At 34.4% G+C, this 21,144-nt stretch overlaps 1 protein-coding gene across 5 annotated transcripts in view; it reads right to left on the reverse strand.

Annotated features, from left to right (window-relative positions):
* The window catches only part of Cdh7 (cadherin 7), a 153,818-nt gene that overhangs the window by 97,640 nt on the left and 35,034 nt on the right, over positions 1-21,144 (reverse strand). For 4 of the 5 annotated variants that reach the window (XM_052736454.1, XM_052736455.1, XM_052736452.1 and 1 more), the window contains exon 3: positions 1,614-1,908. In XM_052736454.1, coding sequence (XP_052592414.1) covers positions 1,614-1,908 — 295 coding nt within the window. Of the gene's footprint in view, positions 1-1,613; positions 1,909-2,556; positions 2,691-21,144 lie in introns of those variants that run through there. The other variant, XM_052736456.1, reaches the window with a different exon arrangement.

Genomic DNA, 21,144 nt, shown 5'->3' on the forward strand with positions numbered 1-21,144 from the left:
TCTTAAATGTTTTAACTCATTCAAATCAATTAATTTAATAAAATAATTTGCATGTGTGTATGATAATCATACTTCTTGATACTGGAGTAGAGTCCTCCAAATCAAATCAGTGGTTCTTTAGGTAATCTCTAAAATATAATTTGGAATACAACTAATTAGATTCAATGCTAAACTTACTAGTTAATGAAAAATACCACAAATACCATTAGACAGAAGTTTTACCAAACATTATTAATTGGGGGAGGAAATTGCCAACTTCTCACAAGCCCCCACCCAAATCTCATTGTCACTGAATTGCTACTGTTATTCTTGTCAAACAGCAGGTGCAAGAAACACTTTGAAGGGATGGCCAGAATTAAGAAAAAGGGAATACATTTGCTTTGTAACAGACATGCACATCTATGTATTATCGCTAGAACCTCCCCACTAAGGTTTAGAACATTTAATGACTACAAGTCCTGATGGTTCTCTGTTTTCAGATTGAATTTCTCCAGCAGCTAGAGCCACATGTCCCCAGCAGACTGGGTTCTGAATCGTGATGCCCTGTGTGGAGTGCATACCTGTGCAATCCCCACCCCCCGGGGTTATAGCATGAGACAAAGGACTGAATGAGTAAAACAAGACAAAGCATGGTGGTTAAAATGTCCATGTGCTATAAATTTTAGTAATATCTTAAATGAGCTTCCTCCTTCAATAATAAAACCAACAACGATTAGATTTCCTATTTTACAGTCCCATTAAAAATAATTTATATACATGAATTACATACCAGCTTAAAAAATGCTGTTGGAGAAATACTCTAAACACTGAAATTTAAAGCAGAATTTATAATATTTGACATAAAGTAAAATGAGTAATTTGCATATTTTTGTAATGGAGAATTGCTGAAAGACCTTAGAGTAAGAGGCTTTTTATTGTTTTCTCTTTCTCAACTATTTCTTTACTTTTATGAAAAACAACTCAATATTTAATTTATATGTGAAGAGATTACAAAAGGATTAGTGGTGGTGAGCATTGGATACGAAATACAGGTAGTGGAGCAGCAGCCCTGTACTGACCTGGATTGCCACCAGCAACCTTCTTGTAACAACAGAAAGGACAAGATAAGGGGATCATTGCCCGATTAGTCAGAGAAGAGTTTGTTAGTTTGCTTTCTTTTTTTTTTTTTTTGGAGTCTCTAGATCAATCTGCCACTAAAAAGGGAGAAGGATAAAGAAGAAGGAGAAAAAGGAGGAGGAGAAGGAGGAGGAAGAGGAGGAGGAGGAGGGATGAAAGAACATACAGTGAAAGATACTTTTTAAAAAATAATTTGTCAAACATGATTGTAATCATATTTCTAAACAATAATTATTTGATAGAAAGGAAAATGCACAAGCCATTTCTTAAAGACATGAGAGTTGGGCCAAAGGAACAGTGTAAAATTAATTATAAAGTGTAAAAATAAAAAACACAAGAATAAACTATCTCCTGATCTTCCAAACGGTAGATGAGGATTTGAATGAATGTGTCTTGGCTGCTAGCGTGGCACCAGTTTTCTTCCATTCTGACCGTCACTGCATGTACCAGTGTATTTTTCACATACTTATTACAAAAACAGCATGCTTTTTACTTACCCACAGGAGACATTTCAGGAACTCCTGCTGTGTATGGGCCATCCAGAAATTTGGGCTCATTGTCATTGATATCCTGGATTTTGATAACAAACTCGGATTCGGGCTCCACAGGCTTGTTGGTGAGTCTGTCCAGAGCTTGGGCTCTGAGTGTGTAATAGGCCTGCTCCTCCCGGTCCAGTCTCTTGGTGGCATGAATATCCCCAGTGTTCTCATCAATAATGAAAATGGAACTCGCCCCTTCGCCTGACAAGATGTATTTGATGGAACCATCTCCTTTATCAACATCAGAGTGAAGCTGGTGAAAAATTCATGTAAGATGAGATTAACTTACAAGACAGTCAGCAATATGGAGATATGTAAAAGTCATTCATGTCAGACAGCTGTGTGAGATTTCATTGTTCTTGGTAAGATAAGCTGATTGTGCACAGAAGCCAGGATGTTACAATTTGATATTCTGTGCTGTGAACAAGTTGATTTCTTTTCTTTCTGTAAATAGTCTCATTTCTAAACATATCTCCATCCCATTCCCAAATTTAGGAATTTGTGACATGTATAGATGGAAATATGTATGGGTTTAAATATATAAATATTTAGATATATACTTAAATCCATATCTATTTATCTATATACATATATAATATAACTATAAATATAGATAAACATTTTTTAAAATTTGTATTCCAAGGCCAGCTTTTTGCCATTTTCTAAGTGAGCAGACATCGAGTACATATGCATATATACTTGATTTGACTTTCGTTCTTTGAGATTTTCTGTACAATATTTGTAAATTTGGTTATGACATACTCATTAATTTTCATATATATATATATATATATATAATTCTATCTTAGGAACTCTATCTCCTGTCTCCCCAGCCTGTTCCCATTTACAGTTCACTTGATGATTAACCAGCATAGATTTTACAGTTCACTTGATGATTAACCAGCATAGAAGAATATCCAGTCTTCAAATCTGTCTCCAAAGCTTATTCAGTTTAATGTTGAAGCTGAGGAATTATTGCTCTGGAGAGTAGTGATTTTGAATCAATACATGCATGGGACTTCACCTCAGCAGTTCCTGAAATACCAAGAACTGTATTAGATTTGCATGATTAACCCTGGCATCAACAGCAGGGCAGCACCTTTTGATTTGAATTTCATATCTGAAACTGACCCTGCTGTATTTCATAGCATAATGTTGAACAGACCAACCTTGGGAAACATAGACATAATTACATATTTTCCTGAACTTCATAACCTTAGAAACATGGTACTCAATCCATTATTTCAACAATCGTTCATCACCTTGACTGCTGTCATCTTGGACTTTGGTTAATATGAATATAAAAACCCAATTTAACAAATAACAGAAGTTTTCATTGCCCTATAGAACTACATTTATAATTTTCAAGGGATCAGTTTCTAAAACTATGAAAATTGGGAAACCAATTAAGACATTGTGGGCACACAATTTTCATCCTTCTGTGATATGAAGGATATAGCATCTGTCTTCTGCAATTCTGCAAGTGATTTTCCCTCACTCATACAGCTGTGTTTATACTCTGCTTCAGGTTTTATGCTTTGGTTTCTTAATAAACAGCACAAAATGGCATTGTCACATGAGTTATATATTTATATATTTTTTTGTGAGTGTGTGGGTGTGTGTATACTTGAATCATGTGTGTTACCACTTGATGAAGAAAGTGAATCTCTTAATTATATCAAATAATTCTGAGAATTACATATATACTAGTAATTTATGTAATAATATATATTATAATATGCATATATGTGTGTATGTCTCCCTGTAACTTAAGAAGTTAGAAATGTAAGAATTCTATGGTTGAATAGATTAGACCCTCATAAGTATCACTTTCTTAATGTTATCAACATGGTATCTTATTTAATATTTATGAATTATTTACTAAATCCATCAACAGGTGAAGGAGTTGGTGAAGGGAAAAACTAAGTACCTGCCTGACAAGACACAAACTGCTCTCTGAAGCAACAGAATGTTGAAAACTAACTAGTTCGTGTAAGTATTGTCTACACTATTTACAAATGGATCATTTCTCTTGGGTAAGAGCTACTGTCTTCTTGGGATGCAGCTACCATCTTGTGCAGGAGGAACATACGGAAAAGGAAATTTGGGGAAAAAGAAGTACAGCTGACTTCCACCTGTGCACTGGCCACAACTGAAGTTCAAAGCTTCAAGTTTGTCTTCAGGAATCATTCCCTGACTCATAAAACAGTCATCTCTTCCTACGTTATGAGACTAATAAATACCACATTCAGCAACACAAATCAAAATACTTCATTCTGAGACAAAGGCACATAGAATAAGCTGTTGTTAAGTAGCTACTTCTTAACCCTGCCTTCATCTTGATACCTTAGGAGCAGCACCTGTGAAGTGGTCCTCATGGTTCCTATGAAAGTCCTGTGGAGCATCAGGGAACTTCTGGGGATTCATGAGACACAGTAGACACACAGATTGCGTTTCTTGAGAACTTTTGTGTAAATTACATCCCGTATTCACAGTTTCATATCCAATCCATATGACACATTTAACTAATTCCAATCAACTGATCATTATTTTAATGGCATGGTTGCAGAGTGGCCTTTCATATGATAGGTATAGGAAAGATAATATACATTCAGTCATAAAAGTGAGATTCAGCCTGAGCTTTGATGCTACATTTTGCATTATCATGTTGATTGTTCTCCATGAGCAATATCACGAGTTTAAAGACAGATAATTAATACCGTTTGTTTCCCCATTATTCCAAGAATCTCGATCCTTCTTGTCTTCCCCTCTCCTTCCTGACACACTTATACACATATAATTCCTGAAGTACCAGAACATTAACTCCTCCTTATCACTAACAACTTCCTCTCAGCTGATATGATCACTGGGTTGTGATCATTGCCACACTGAACAACGAATTTTACTTGGAATCTATTTTCTGTTCTTGCAAGCTGCTTTGATTAAAAACAGTGACCAACCTTGAATATTAAGACAAGTACAATATAAATCTGGGTGTATTATCATAATCTTAAGAGGCAGAAAAATTTGTTGTTTACTCTTCCTAGTGAAAAAGAATACTCGGCAAAGAAGAAAATGTTTCATTAAAAATATCAAACAGCATTGTTAATTTTTTATTTTTTTAGTTTTAATTATGCCTCTGTGTGTGTGTGTGTGTGTGTGTGTGTGTGTGTGTGTGTGTGTGTGTGTACATGACTGCAAATGCCTGTGGAGCCCGGGAAAATGTTTTGGGTCCCCAGGTGCTGTATATAAAGGAAGTTTTGCACCACCTAATAACTGCTCTTGAAACCAAACCTGAGTCCTCTGTAAGAGCAGCAACTGCTTTTCACTTCAATCTAATCCAGCTGAGTAAATGACATTCTGATATTCTTAATTTGACCAGTACCTATATAGTCATGCACACACATGGTAATTTTCTCTGTGTGTATGTGTTTATATGTGTGTGTTTCTTTGTGAATAGCTATTATAATTTAAAACATTTTTTTCTATTTTAAATTTCATACATTTTTTGTTCCATGTTCATATAAGAAACTTTAATTGGACTCAGAATTTATTAATAGTAAAAAAAAAAAAGGAGAGAAAAAGACAAGCAGCTGGGAGAGAGAAGGGATGGTGGTACCAGGAGGGGAGGGAAGCAGTGGTGTGTGGATATGATCAATAAACAAGTGCTAAAGTGTGTTCCTTTACAATCCACTGCTAGCTCTTAAATTTACTCCTCACTTTCTCTACAGTATCTTATTTGTATTTGTTATTTTTCTGCCCGTTTTCCCTGGAATAAACTCCCATTCTATATTTTAAACACTATTTATCTTATTTTTGAGATTATGATTTAATTAAATCATTTTCTCCTTCCCTTTACTCTCTCCTACACCTTTCCATCTATGTAACTATGTCCTCTTTCAAATTTATGACCTTTTTTCATTAATTGTCATTACATACATATATTTATATATCTATAGCTTCATAAATACAGCCTGCTCAGTCTGTGTAATGTTACATATAAGTAACAATTAAATATTTGTAAGTTCCAATATTTTCATTCAATACTTAAAATTTGTACTTAATCTACTATAAAAGTTCTCATTCATCCCTTGATTTAATACTATCACACATTTAATACTATCTTACTATCTATATTATTATAATTGTCAGATGTAATTTTCCTTAGAAAAGTACTAATTATGTTATTCCCCTTGGTAAATGCACATATTGCTGTTAAGAGTACCTGAAATGATGACCAAAATTCACTGCTGATATATTGACCCACCTCACCTTTTATCAAAAAGGTTGATTTTTATAGACTTCAGGGATGGGTAAACACAGACACCTGACAGAGGTTGCCTATGGTCCCTCAGGTGGTGGCTACCGTTTCATGGAGTTTCAGTTGAAGTATTTAGGTTCTATTAAGATCCTGTGGAAATAGTATCTTTGCTGAGAATCCAACTTTAGATGTATCAATTCAAACTGAATATAACATTGCTGTTATATTGACTTTCTTCATCACATTTTTGTTCTTTTCTACATGTTCATCAAATATGATTATTTATCATCAATGTGTTTTCACATTTTCTAAACATGGGGTCAGTCTATCTCTGTTCTATCTATCCAGCCTTACCTTTCATTCACTATCACAAAGTGTGTTCTTTCACAAAAGAAAGGTGAAATAGCCTCTGTTGCATGAACGTAACTAGTACTGTACTTCCATTCAGAACATGCCCTTCAGTGAACTGTAACCAACTCATGTCCAATTCTGATGCACAAATGCTCATTTTTACTGAACTCCCATAGTTCTGCCAATGTAAAATCTCTATATTAACTACATATACAACATACTCCACTTTCAATAAATAGGATGTTAGCACTAAACAGGTAAATTCATAATCCACTTTATAAAATGGGAGTATTTGTTTAATTTCTCAACTGGTCATTTTAAGTTTTAATGATACCAGGGAATGCAAGGAGCTTCAAATCTAAAGGAGATAAAAATATTTGAATGACTTGTATGTCTTTGAATGACAGAATCTCTATATCTTTCATCGATTTCTTTATTAATTATTTATTTTGCAATTTGTGATGGTGAAGCCAAATTAAGATTTTTGTGCATATCTTTTAACCACAGACATCCTGGTAAGCATTACCAAACCAACCATGTTTAATTGGTTTCCTTAAAATATCAACTACAAATGATAAACATTACTCAAAGAAGACTGAGGTTAAAAAGAAGATCCATATATTGGTCAACTTTTCTTGTCTACATATTATCCTTAAACTGAAAATTTGTGATTTTCCTTAAAAGCTTGTCTTTATTGATGACTTGTATCCCAGCCCTATGTAAAGATGAGATAAAGAAATCTGAAGTTCAATGAGGAGTATTATTTGAAATATTGCATGGAGCATAATTCATAAAGGTAAATTAGTTTACCACTAGCATTGTGCTTCTTAATGTATTCATACTAAAATTTTGTATCATATAAAATACAAACCTACACATAGTAAAACCATTGGAGGAATTAGTATTTATCATGACAATTTTGATACTCAAAGTAACATTAAATTATAGACTCACCTATACACACTGATTCAGTTATAAGAAGACTAGTCATTACTCTACCTCTATAAGAGTTGTTTTTCCTTGTAAGTAGCCCTGATAAGAAAAAATGCAGATGAACTATTAAATACAATCTTATAAGTCCTTTGGAGTTGTGCATAAGAAAATAGAATGATGATGTTGGGATAAAACAAGTAAATTCTTTTCATCTAAGGATGATGGTAGACACCTCTGAGACTAGGACTCAGAAAACTATGCATGATTAAGACCAACATGGGAGCTACAGTGTGACTTTCATCAAAAGTAAAGACATATTCTTTTGAACAACATGGAGTGACTTATATTAAATATTAACAAATTCATCTAAAATGAATGTTCTACCAGTGATTTATTTAATATAGATTACTGGCTTTTAATGTTTAAGATAGTGTATTTTGGATTGTTCCAAGCTGTGCAAGTTACTTTTACAATGTTAACATCCTAAAAAGAGTGTAGATTTTACAATGTTAACATCCTATACAGAGGGTAGATTTACATAATATTTGGTAGAAATGAAGTTACTGTGGTGTACACACTACCTCCAGATTTTCTTTTCTCATTCTGACTTTTAATAAATATTAACATCCTATACAGAGGGTAGATTTACACAATATTTGGTAGAAATGAAGTTACTGTGGTGTACATACTACCTCCAGATTTTCTTTTCTCGTGACTTTTAATAAATATTTTCCATGTGTCACAAGACACCTTGTAATTATTGAGCTGTTGAAGAAATATTGAAGATGGAAACAAGTGAGTGAGTCATTTCTTTCTGGTTGAAGTATTCCTAATTCATAATTATCATGTGGTCCAGGATAATGGAACACAATTTACTTGTGAAGCGTCTTTGATTAAGACATGTGGTTTAAGACATTTAGATACTAATTACCATACATAACGAAGCAAGAAACAGCGACAAGATTCAGGAAGTGCAGAGGCAGTGACAAAACTGCCAAGACAACTTCGTTTAATTTTTAGCCAACAATAAATAAAAAAGATTGGGTTTCTCGTGTTGTACACACAATCACAAAGATTTCTCAGTAATCCACTTGTGGTCTGTGTTCAAATTGGAATCTTCGTTCATTTACTGAAGGGAATGGTGCCCCCTCAGGGTCAGTGCAAGGAGCCACAGGTGTGGATAGTGACTCCTGTCTGCTCTTTGTTGTGCTATCTTCATCAACCTTAATCCTCAGTTTACTCATCTGCTATAGACCAGGTTGTAAATTATCACTTGGACTTGAATGTTTAAGAGCAGATAAAATGAAATAATGCCTATGGATGTAATACTACAAAGCAAAAATGTGTACCCATATTTATAAACGTTATCCAATGGTAGAACACAATAATCTGTGCTCCTTGGAGAAAACAGCCTTGCTTTTGTTTGAGAAGTATGTATATTGGGGCCTACACTGTACTTACTCAGAGCTGGATAGTCATAGCTATGGCTTTTTGATGAGGGGACAGGAGACAGCAACTCACAGAGAAAGCAGCCTGTCTTTCACACAGTAGTGATAAGTCCCTGACAAAAACTCCACAAACTCACTGTAGCTCCTACTGGTTACCCAGGCCAGCTGAAAAACATTTACGCCACTAAAGATATCTTTCCCGAATCATCTTTGCTTACTGCAAATGGGAACACTTCACATTCTAGGGAGGACCGCACCTTCGTCTGTCAGATATCAGCTCCAAGAATAAACCAGAAGCAGTTAAAAGCAAATTCTTGAAAGACCTGACATGTTTTATTTCAAGGAAAAATGGCTTATTTTACTATTTAAACTGGATCTAGTTTAAGAGTTGAGTTAAACAACACCATTGAAAGTATTATGTGAAGCCTGTACCACCTTACCTAAGAAGAGGTAAGGAAAGAAATGGATAATAAAATGCTTAGCAATTGTTATATTGATGTATGCCATAAAGTTGCTACACAAAAATAAGAAATAAACATTAGGGGTGGATTTTAATGTAAGTAATTCATCTTGTAGAATTTTAAAAATTACTAGAAAGTCATCCTATGTTATTAAGAAACTCTGTATTCTCTGTTATTAACAAATAAAAAGTAAGTAAAAAATTCTACCATCTATACCAAATTAGCCCTTCCTCACAGATCATAGTGAAGATCTCAGCCAGTGAGTAGGATTTTACTTGAAAAATCTTAACCTGACACCCTCTTTCTTGCCCTAACTTCAATGATGGCATTTGGCACAAAAAAGACAGAGGGCAAATAGAGATCATCCGTCAGACTTTCATTTGACATTTTGGAAAAAGCATCAACACACATTGTAGAGTACATTGCTATAATGGTCCTGCAATACACTTCCTGAAATTTTCCAAATTGTGATGTCTTGCTTTGTGGATTAGAAAATGGAAACATTACTACTTGATGGAGTGGAAATACAATGTCAGAATATGAATTGAAGGGAAAGAGATCAACACTTGTGTAATCTAAAGAGAAAATAGTTTAATAGCTTCAGTTCAAATAGAAGATTAACATGTGTCCAATGTTAACCAATATTGTCAGTGGTTGGAAAAAGACAGTGATGACTACAATGTTATAAATAACACTGAGCAACAAAGGTAAGGAGGCAGGCAGAACTGGAGAAAGCCCAATAAGAATTCAGGCAGTGAGTGCATTAACCATTCAATAATTAAGCTTCTTAATTATTTTTTAGTAAGCAAGTTTGAAAAGCCTTCGCTCTTCCACAACTACTGACAATTATCAGCCACTATAAAAATCATGTAGTTCTGGTCAGCTTGTCCAACTCTTTGCAGTGCTGAATCCCACTTACTCCTTTTCCATTCACAAACACTTATGCCATACCTCCAGAGGTAACTCCTATCTCAAAGTGCATTTCCTGAGGAACCTGACAAGCTAGTTCATACATTGACTCCCTCAGTGAATGAGGAAGAGCACCTCTCCTGTACACAAGTCAATGCTGGCACTCAAATACACCATTTCTTCTTCTGAGAACAACCGTAGAGTCATAATGACACAATTTGATGAGAGATTTATAGATCTAAGCAGCAATAGCTGAAAGAGGCATTGCAGTATAACAAACTTGATAGAAGTCATAACCTATAGTAGAGTACTCCACTGGAAACTCCTGTTTTACACATGCTCACAAATGTATTTGTTGTATCAAACTTCATTAATAGTATATCATTTAGGTGTTTTTATTTGACAAAAGCAAAATTGCCTAGGCTTGATAAACCTACCTACTTCCTTCATCAGTAATAAAGCTTCAGGCCACTAAAAACTAACAGAACCAGAATGTTTATCTGTGGGTCGGAGTTTTTCATTTGTCTGAATCAAACTATTATACATGCAAGATATTAACCAATAATCTAAAAGGAAGAAAGAATGACACAGTGCATCTGAGAAAAACACTCTATTATGTTTGAAAGACAGGGGAGAAATAGGTTAATTAACTAAATGTCAAAAGGAAAAATAAATGTATCTACAGAATTTTGACAATAATGTGGTAAAACTATAAAAAAAAATTAAAGAATTCCTCAAAAAAAATCTCTGGGGTAGCTTTAATAAACTCTAAAACTTCCTACACAACAACACCAACAAAATAAGCCAAGATTCTAGGATGGAATCTTCTATGAGACTGGAAAACGTCTCATCCAAAATACAGCAGATATGAGCATGGATAGACTCATGGTCCAACTTTGTTGACATAAGCCCCGAAGGGCATTTTATCCTGTAAACAACAGCACATAGAGCTAAATGGCAATCCCTTCTGAAAACTCTGCTCCCTTTCCACATGTCTGTAGCTGTACTGACCTTCATTTCCTGAATTTCTACACTTACCATTTTGACTACAGTGTTTAATGACCTAAGGATAAAGTTCTTCACAAACCATTGTGATGAACATGTTAAAGAAATAGAAAGAAGGCAGAAGAGTACAAAGAGTACTTAGCGGCCACCAGAGGACAGTAAGTAATTAGATGAGACATGGTGAAGCATCTTTAAGAATATATCTAGATTTTCTTGAAGAGACTGGCTATTGCTTTTCTGTCTTTTCATACGTAAGATTTTCTAATGCTAGCAGGAGAACACTACCAGGAAAACTACAAGCAAGGGGCTAGCATACATCACAGTGTAAACACAAGGAAAGGGAAGAGGATAAGTGAGGTTGAATAACACTGTTGATGAATTTCTAAACAGTCTTATTAAATAAGAGACACAGAGCCAAATACAGGGGTGAAAGCCATAGAGATCAGAAAAATAGTGAGAGTCACCAGCTAATCTTAGCTCACCATGCCACTGTAGCTTCCTAAAAGAACCAAATTCTTCCTGTCTAACCTGTGCCTTTATTGCCTTGCTGTTCTGCTTTTTCATTGGCTCTTAGCCCAGCCACCTCACTTCCTCATCACTGCCTGTCTGTACAGACCTCCAGGTCTCTATGGTTGGTACTGGGATTAAAGGAGTGTGCCACCATGCTTGGCTGTGTCCTTGAACACACAGAGACTCTGTCTGCCATGTGATCTGACTAAGGGCATGTGCTATCACTGCCTGACTTCTATATTTACTTAAAATTGGCTGGCTATGTCCTCTGATCTCCAGGCAAACTTTATTTATTAACATACAAATAAAGTATCATCACATTTCAGCACAAATAAAATATCACCACATTTCCCCTTTATTCCTAATAAAAATAAAAAAGAATAAAAAAGTTATAATTAATATAAGAAAAACAATATACAATAAGTACAATAACTATATACAATATATACAAGCTTAACAGGCTCTAGTTCCTGGTCCTCATGTCTTATATACCTTTCTGCTTCCTGCCATCACTTCCTGGGATTAAAGGCGTGTGTCACCATGCCTGTCTCCAGTGTGGCTTTGAACTCACAGAGATCCGGATGGATCACTGCCTCCAGAATACTAGGATTAAAGGCGTGTGTGCCACCATTTTCTGGTCTCTATGTTTATCTAGTGGCTGTTCTGTCCTCTGACCCCAGATAAGTTTACTAAGATGCACAATATATTTTGTCCCTGAATATATCACCACATAACACTGTAGCTTGATTAAGGCTGGGCTTCACAAAATTATATTCAGCCTTCTAACTGATGAAATGTTGTTAGACTTTGAAAATGTAGTAAGTTATCTGATGATTTTTAACAACTACATTTATTTTATCATCAGATATTTTTTACCTTCTTTTCCAATGTGAATCAAATATAAGGACTCTATTCTATTATCCATAATTTCACAGAAGTGGGATTCAAATACTTTACATCAAATACTTTAGCAACATGGTAGCAATCATCCAAGATATTCAGAATAACTTAAATCAATTTGTATTCCTATTTTATAACAAGAAATATAAAAAGACCTATAGGGCCAAGGGTCTAGTGTCCTAATGTTATCTAAAGTTGGACAACCTAAGACTCAGTACAAATCTCAGGGAAACTATCATTTGTGTAGTCAGTAAGTATATAACCAAGTATGTCACCACCCTATGAACACTTTTGATTCCAAACACTGCACAGACTGACGAAGAGTATGCCATTTTACCTAACTTTAAAATAATTTTAAAAATTAAAATGCAGGATTACCACCAGCAGGTAAAATTAGGAATTTCTAAAACATATTCAAATCTTCTATCCTTAAGTAATGCCACAGATATATTTGTGCAAGATTTCATCCTATAATTTAGCAATGTCTGCTTAACAATGATATGCATAAAAAAATTTATAGCAATGACATGCAAAAAAAAGTAAGGCCTTAATTTCTGAGTACTTGGAAATGATGGCTAATGTTCGCTTCTATATGCCAGTTTGCAGTTTGATCAAGATGGTTCAACAGAAGACACAAGCTTTTGATTTAAAACTGTATGTCAAGAACACAGACAAAATATTCTTAAGGGTATGTCAATACAATATGTGACCTGCAATACAACTCTGACAGCTTTATTAAATGTGAAAATATTAAAAATGCACATTATGAACAGAATTTGTAATTTATTTAAAATCTAATTCACAATTCTACTTAGGATCACATAAATGGCTAAGAAAAGCCATTTGCTCTTTTGTCTTCTGAGAGTTACAATATGTATTTTTTTCTGTACTCTGTAGAGTATATATTTTTAATGTAATCTGTCACATTATGGTTACAAGCTTTAGTTTTGTTTTTTTTTTTTTTTTACTGCAGCAATAAAATGCTATCACGAAGATAACTAATAAAAAAAAGGGATTTATTTGGGTTTACAGTTGTAGAAGGCTAACGGTCCATGATGTCAGAGCAGAGGAATGGTGCCTGGATCAGGAGGCTGAAAGCACATATCTTAAAAATTAATGAATGAAGCTGAGAGCTCAATCTCAAACTGGAATAAGTCTTCAAACTCTCAAAGGCTCCTTCCATTGGGTCATGTTTCCTTAGCCTCTCAAACAGTTTCTCAGCCAAGGGATCAAGTATTCAAATGCAGAGTCTATGCCAGACATCTAATTAAAACAATTTCAACTTAAGCTACCAGAACTCCTCGAAGGAGTGTGTGGATAACATCATCCTGGGATGATTTGCTGTTGGGGAAACTAATAAACAGAAATGGCTCTGGAGGGCGTGGTTTGCGACGGATGTTTACATCATTATTACAAATGCTGTTTCCATTTGTTAAAATACCATCTAAAAAACAAAAGAGAGTTCCAAATGAGTTCCCTTTATAATTGAAGATGAATCAAAAAGAAAAAAAGGGGAAATTATACCTCCATGCCTATGTGTGTATATGCCAAATATAAACTATCAGTAAACACTGAACTGGTTGACACATTACTCAGTGAAATGGAACCATTTTTGCACCAAATTATGACAGAATATTTTATAACAATTGACCAGAACTAATTTGAAGTTTCATCCCTCCCATCAAAGCAATTCTTCTCTTATTTTTGTAACTTATTTCATATTAATAACCCCAGCATCTACCCACTCTGCTTGAAGGTGGCGTTAAGTCTATTTCATTCAAGTGGCAAGGGGATAATAACTTGTGCCAAACACTCTGGAAAAGAGGCCTTTAATTTTTCCAAGAAAGTATTATGATAGGGATTATACTGTAATTTTATACATGAGAAAATTATGAGTTAGAAAGTTTAGTGTTTTTTTTTCTTATCTCATGTAATACTTGCCCATATTTGAATGTAGGTCTTTCTGAAGATAAAGTTTGCCTTCTCACTAGCTGGGTATGTCTACTGCCAATGATACTTCCTCCCTCTTTCTAAGAGATGGTCTGGATATCTTTGGATTACTTCTGTCCCATGTGAAAAATCCAACCATTCCATAGGGAAATATGAATTTATAGCTATTGAATTGTCAAGTATTTGTCTCTGTCCCCTCTTCACTCTTTGACCTTCACCCTCAACTCTATCTCCGCTTCATTCCTGACTAGCCTAGACTGGGATTTCTTTATTTCTGCCATTGACTAACACTATAGCCATGTATACTGTGTAGGGATTTCCTCTGGATTAAAATGTTTTCTCCAGGAGACAGGACAGAAATCACCAGACTCATAGCAAAGTTATCAGGATGAAAAAGGAAGTTTCTAGACTCATGAGGTTCTAGAGTCAGTAACAATTCCCTGGGTGGGAAGTTTATCCTGTTATATCTGGCTGACTTGCAATTGGCCCCTCACTGATGCATCTGTAAGTAATTCCAGAAAATCCACTGGTCCAAGAATCTATGCTAGGGTTGAGCCAATTCTTAGACCTGTCATTGTTGTCCTATGAGGAAACACTGAGAGGAGGGAATAAAGACATTTGTTCACATCTCCCAGAAAAAGTAAGACAAAAAGTAACACGAAACAGGGAAAAAAGCCTAGAACTCACCAATCTTTACTTGGCCTCCCATAACCTAATGCCTGTAGCACATAGTGCTCTGTGATTTCCCTATGATTCTGACTAAAACACAACAATATTAGTTAGCCTTCAGACAGTCCCTTAGAGTGTTGCATGCCAAAGATTAGATTGGTAGTCAATATGTTAACTCTCTGATTTCTCTGGTTGTAATATGCAAGATAGTTTACAATTATATTTAAATGGGGAAATAACACCATAAGAGAACATTTTATCATGCCATTTATTAGAACATACACCACTGTTATGGAAATTAAAGTATGGTAAAATGCTGCAGCTTATCATTGATACTATATGCTTTGCTTTTTGATTCCTGTATTTCACTTCCTAACTCTAATTTTTTCCAATTTTTTCTACATTTCCCTTCATGCCTCAGCTTCACAAAGTTACACTTTAATGCTGAGGGCCTTTGGACAAACAAATCCATCAGATTCCACGCTGCAATTACACATGTGTTGCATATACCTAAAATAAAAATCAATAAATAGCAAATAGCATGAAGTAATGATCATTATACGTTACTCAAAGTAAGAGTTTTGAAAAATGCTAGCGTTCTGTTAAGTGCTGTTACTGCCTATGTATTTTTTTCACAACAGATTTTCTAATTCTATTTTTCTTTCAAAATCAAATTTCCATTGCAGTCAGACTGAGTGACATGTTTCAGGCCATTTACTGTTACCACCATTGGCAAAATATCTTATTTAATTCTTGAAGTGATCTACAAACTATGTTGTGATAACATTGTTGCTTTAGAAGCTTTTAATGCAGCTCTGCTTAACAAAATAGAAATAAGTATGTTCACTGAAACTCCTCATATTTATAGTTCCGTAGAGAAAATGTCTCAAGACTTGCAGGATGGAGAGCAATACCCTGATACCCTGAACAGGAATGCTGAACTTATAAGGGATAGTGGATAAATTCTTAGGTATAAGTAAAGATAAGAGGAACGAACATGGAAGGAGAGGAGAAGTAAGGTGAGTTGAGAAGGGAGAAAGTGAAAGCTTCCTTTTTACAGCTGACAGTCTTATAGAGAAACATGTTGAACTCAAAAACCTTCAATGCAGCATGCTGGAAGTGGAAGAGCCAAGGACAAAAACATCAGATAATGACTTTCTAATAGAAGTGGTATGACTCATTTATATTTAATAATTATTTTTTAAATACTGAAAAATACACATTTTAATTGGATTTTTTATAGCTACTGGCCAAGAGTTTCATTCTGATGCACAAAGAAGAGAGCCAGGCTGCAGAGATGAGACAACTTTTGAAAAGGGGCAGTAATGAAGAGAATGAGGGGAGCATGGTCTGACTGATACCTAGGGAACAGAGGGTTAAGCCTCAGAATGCCACACTGAATATGTAAAGGAAAGCTATAAATCAAATACTAGGTATAGCATTATCCATACAGTAACTTTCTTAGAGAGCTGATACTCATGTCCTTCCATGTGCACCGTCTGCTTTGGCTAGTTCAATATAAGGTGAAAATTTAAAGTATATGATAGCTAAACCTTCTACAGAGATGGACAGGGCTTGCTGTTCCACCCACAGTCTTTTTTATCGTGGGTGGAACAGAGGAGGCTTTCCAAAGTTCAAGTGTGTCACACTGTACAAGTAGTACAAAGACACAGTTGACTGCTTGTTCTTTATAGTGGACTTGCCGAATCCCTGTTATATAGTATGGGAATCATAAAGTTTTTCATTTACCTTTGTTATCCTCTAAATACCCTAATATATTTTCCCTGTTTTGCACCTTTTGAGTAAACACCAGTTGCAACAGCATTTCTCAGGCACCACTGGGTGCATTAAGAAAGTCTAAAGAACATTTGAAAAGCACTGACTCTCAGTCTCAGGAGCCCTTAAAGAGGGTATCTAGCATGTCATTACAGAATAAGTAGCTAATGCTGTCTTAAAACCTAATATCCAAGCATGATGTAAACAAATAAGTATACTAGCATGAGTAAATTTACTCAGTCAAATGAAATTTAATTAAAGACAAAGGCAGCAATTTAAAACAGTGTCCAAAGAGAAGCAGAAGAAGGATTAGAAATAACAGAGAAAACGTGCAACCATTAGGGCAAAAGGAATGAAACTAATCAAGTTGTGTTGTTTTCTAACCATTCTGTAATGTTCAATGAATTATTATGAACCTAGTGGCGTATATAATCCCAAAATGGTCATTAAATGATTACAAATACTGTATGACATAATATAGCTCTAATGAATCTTTAAGATATTGTCCTTATTTCTGAAGAATGGAAAACAAGTCTCCACATACCTCTGCTAATTGTAATATCACTGGATTCATTCCCACAGTGACACTGAGATGTTTGGCAAATGAATAAATATGCATTGCCACCACAAAAGAAGTGTTTCGCAATCAGAGAGGTGAAGCCATGGTTTGGGTTTACTCCTTCTGTTAAAGTATCAAACTTTCTTTCAGCTTTATGCCTTCCCAGTTATAGAGATAACATCGAGTCACAGTGTGGGATCCAACTTCAAAAACTGTGAGACTCTAATGACATATTGCAAAGGAGACTTGATTATACAGCCCACTCCACTAGAAAAGGTCTGTTTTCACTATGCTAGTTTAAACATACTCATGTAAAGATGATACCCATATTGAAGCACTTTACTGATTTGTATACACAAATGAGCTCATAGGATTGGTTGATTATTCTTATATTTAAATTCAGTTTGCATATATGTACACAAAAATTGTTAAAATAATGATAAACAGTCTGAAATAGAAAAGTGCCATTGATAAGAATCTAGTTGGAATGTTATTTTTAACCTTAAACTTGTCTAGAAGAATTATTTATAAGAATGTTAGTCCTATTTCTTATAACAGAAGTTCAATATTATTTCCCAAATTGTTTTCCTTTGGTGATGTTCAATTTATTGTTACATGAACAGTCTCTAAAAATGTATGCTTCATACTATTTTTGGTGTATTTGAAGCTAATTCAAGGCCTTATATTTCCCAGTCCTCAACAATGAGTTTTAGACAGACTCAAAAGGCTATAAGATGGAAATATTTGATTATTTGAGTGATCAAATAAGGTGAATGAAGACAGAGAAAATGTAAAAAAATTAAAAATTAAAAGGTATATTGCAGACTGTGTATCCCACATCTTTATTACAAAGAGGTCCTTTTATGAAAATCTTAAAAAGCAAATTGTGGATTGAAAGGCACTTAATATCAGATGCTTTGCCTCCAATTGAATACAATTAACAATTTCCTAGGTACTGCCTATGGATAGAAACATGAGTATTTCATTCACCTATCCATATGGATATCCCTCAAGCAACATCATTCAACATGATTGATCAAGCCACAGCTTATATTGGTATTTCTTGTTTTGAAGCCAGAAACATTAAGTTTATTACTCTGTCTTCAGCATTAGCCTTCAGGAATCTCAAACCTATAGACACTGTTATTACAACACTGTTATTATAACACTGTTATTGTTGTATGTTGATGAGGTTCCAACCTAAGAACACAGCAACTGAGTTACAAAGCAAAAACATTGTAAAATCTCATGACCTTTTGAGAATGTTCATATTTTTGTCTTAGGCCACATTCATAGTCGTTATCCTTAGCTGCATGTGGTCCATTGGTTGTAGATTGAACATACTTTTGAAATGCAGAAACCATGGCAGATGCTGTAAACACAAGCATGAATAAGAGACAATATCCCTTCACAGACTCTAAGGTCCCTCTTCAATAATCAACTGAAGTTAATTGTTAAGCTTCTCACAACTGCTCCATTTTCTTAGTAATACTTATTCATCCAATTCCTCTACTGTATATCATTACCTTCTCTGGATTACACAGATATCTGGCAAAAGGCAGCACCAATAATGTCATCTAGTCAGAATTCGTAATTTGAGGGGGTTGTGAGACAGAAGAGAACCAGTATCTCTGTGCTAGTTAAACAAACTAACAGATGGTCCTAATCTCTACACTAGAAGTGATCATCTAGGAACATACAATATGATATTACAATTATGATATTACAATTATGATATTACATAAGATACAACAAATTATTTCCATCTTTCCTTACTGCGTTCATCCTCCCCTGCCTCTACTGCTCATTCTTCATCTATCTTCTTTCTTTCTTGGATTTCAGTGCTTTGTTTGTGATTTAAGATAAGCAGAAAAGATTGTAAAATGCCAATTCCTTTAGAAATGGGGCTACAAAGGAATTTAAGCTTTTATCTGTCCATAAATGGCATTGATCACTTCAGAAGGTAGTATAGAATTTGATTCAAAGTATAGTTGGAATTCATCTAAGAGCATTAACTGGGTTTAAAGACCTTTGAGAATATAGTACTCCTAGATTCACTCTGGACATACAGTGCAACTCATGCTCCCCGTATAACTACCCTGTGTCCAGTCAAATTTTAATAAATTATTCACACAATCAACATAGTTGTATTTATGATTTTACATGCTTGTTTTCAGAGAATGTTCTAACAAACTTCAAAGTGTAATAAATGTATTGAAAGAAGTAGAAGTTATTATGGTTAAATTCTCTTTTATTGCTTCTTTCCTTATATACTAAAGCAAGGTTTTATAGCTTTTATTTTACTAAGGTGCCTTTTGCTGAATGGCAATGCAATTACTTTTTTCTATTCCTCACAATACTGGTTCCTTGTTATGTCTTAAATTTCACCAAACTTTTTAGAAAATATATTACCTATACATCTTGTGAATGCACATCACAATTAGTCTTAGTCTGCTTTGAAACTAGTTTCATGTCTCTGTTTTGTATATTAAAAATAATTAGGTCATTTGCCAGTTACTGAGAATGTATTATTTGAGGATGGGTCTTCCAATCAGTCATGAATGCATGGGGCTCTGTGTCCCGGGGTAAAGACTAAGCAATATAATTATAATTTTGGATAATTTTAAAAATTTAATTTTTAGATTTATGAAATCATAGAATACACATATTTTATTTTGTATTAACTTCTGCCACACCATCTCATATTTATCTCTGGTTAACTTTAGGGGTTAGATATAATTCTGATTCATGTATTAAATATGACATATATTTATATGAAAACATATTTCATCATTGATCACCACAATACAACCAAGCACACTGATGTCAGAAATATGGGTTAAAATATGTGAAAAATGCCCTATTCAAAATGTAAACACTCACATTCTAGGTACATTATTGAGTAGCATTAACTTAGAGAAACTGCTATCATATGTTTTAGTACAAAGAACATGGGAATTTGGAGAAAGAAAGACTCTGAGTGCCTATGTCAATGATGCATGGGTGCAATGATGCCAAAGCAATTGTAATCTAAATCATTTAATGTATTTAGAGTAGTAGGATAATACATGCTCAGAATATTCTTTCACTCTTTATATGATTCTACATTGCATCTCCTGTGTTGAAAAGCTCAATTCTGTCAATGACTTTGTTTTATTTTAATATGCAGAAGGATAATGTTTGTAAAATAGAAAATATTGTGTCACCAAAATATTTAAGCATTTTTTCAACAATATAAAATGCAGATAACAATTATTAAAAGTGAATATTCCCTCCAGGATGATCCTATGAACCATAAACTAGTACTATGAAGGAAATGAAACATGATTTACAAACACTATTTGATGTTTCCAATGTCTTGTTCACTTTTCCTACTGAACCATGTTTAAGTTTTTCTACTCCATGGAGAAAAGTTATCTTGAAATGCTGGCTAAGAATTCACTTTCTATGTGTTATCTACTAATAACTTGTTTTTATGTACAGAATGTGGTTGATAAATGAATAGTATTCACCTTGACAAGAGCACAATGCTATGCTACCATTTTCAAAAGGTATAGTTTCACTGAAACAACATTTATATGAAATATAATGTCCAAAACATTTTAGCATTTTCCAAGGAAAGAGTATTATGTTTGTTTCCTTGATCTCAGAAATATTTTGAAAATATATTTTATAAGCCATAAACTTGTCATGTATAATTATGTTATACACAGCTATTTTATTGGCTATTTTCAGAGCTGCAAACAAATACCTGCAA

This window comes from Peromyscus californicus, unplaced genomic scaffold, assembly GCF_007827085.1.
Source record: "Peromyscus californicus insignis strain IS unplaced genomic scaffold, ASM782708v3 Scaffold_14__1_contigs__length_90479793_seg_1, whole genome shotgun sequence".
Lineage (NCBI taxonomy): Eukaryota > Metazoa > Chordata > Mammalia > Rodentia > Cricetidae > Peromyscus > Peromyscus californicus.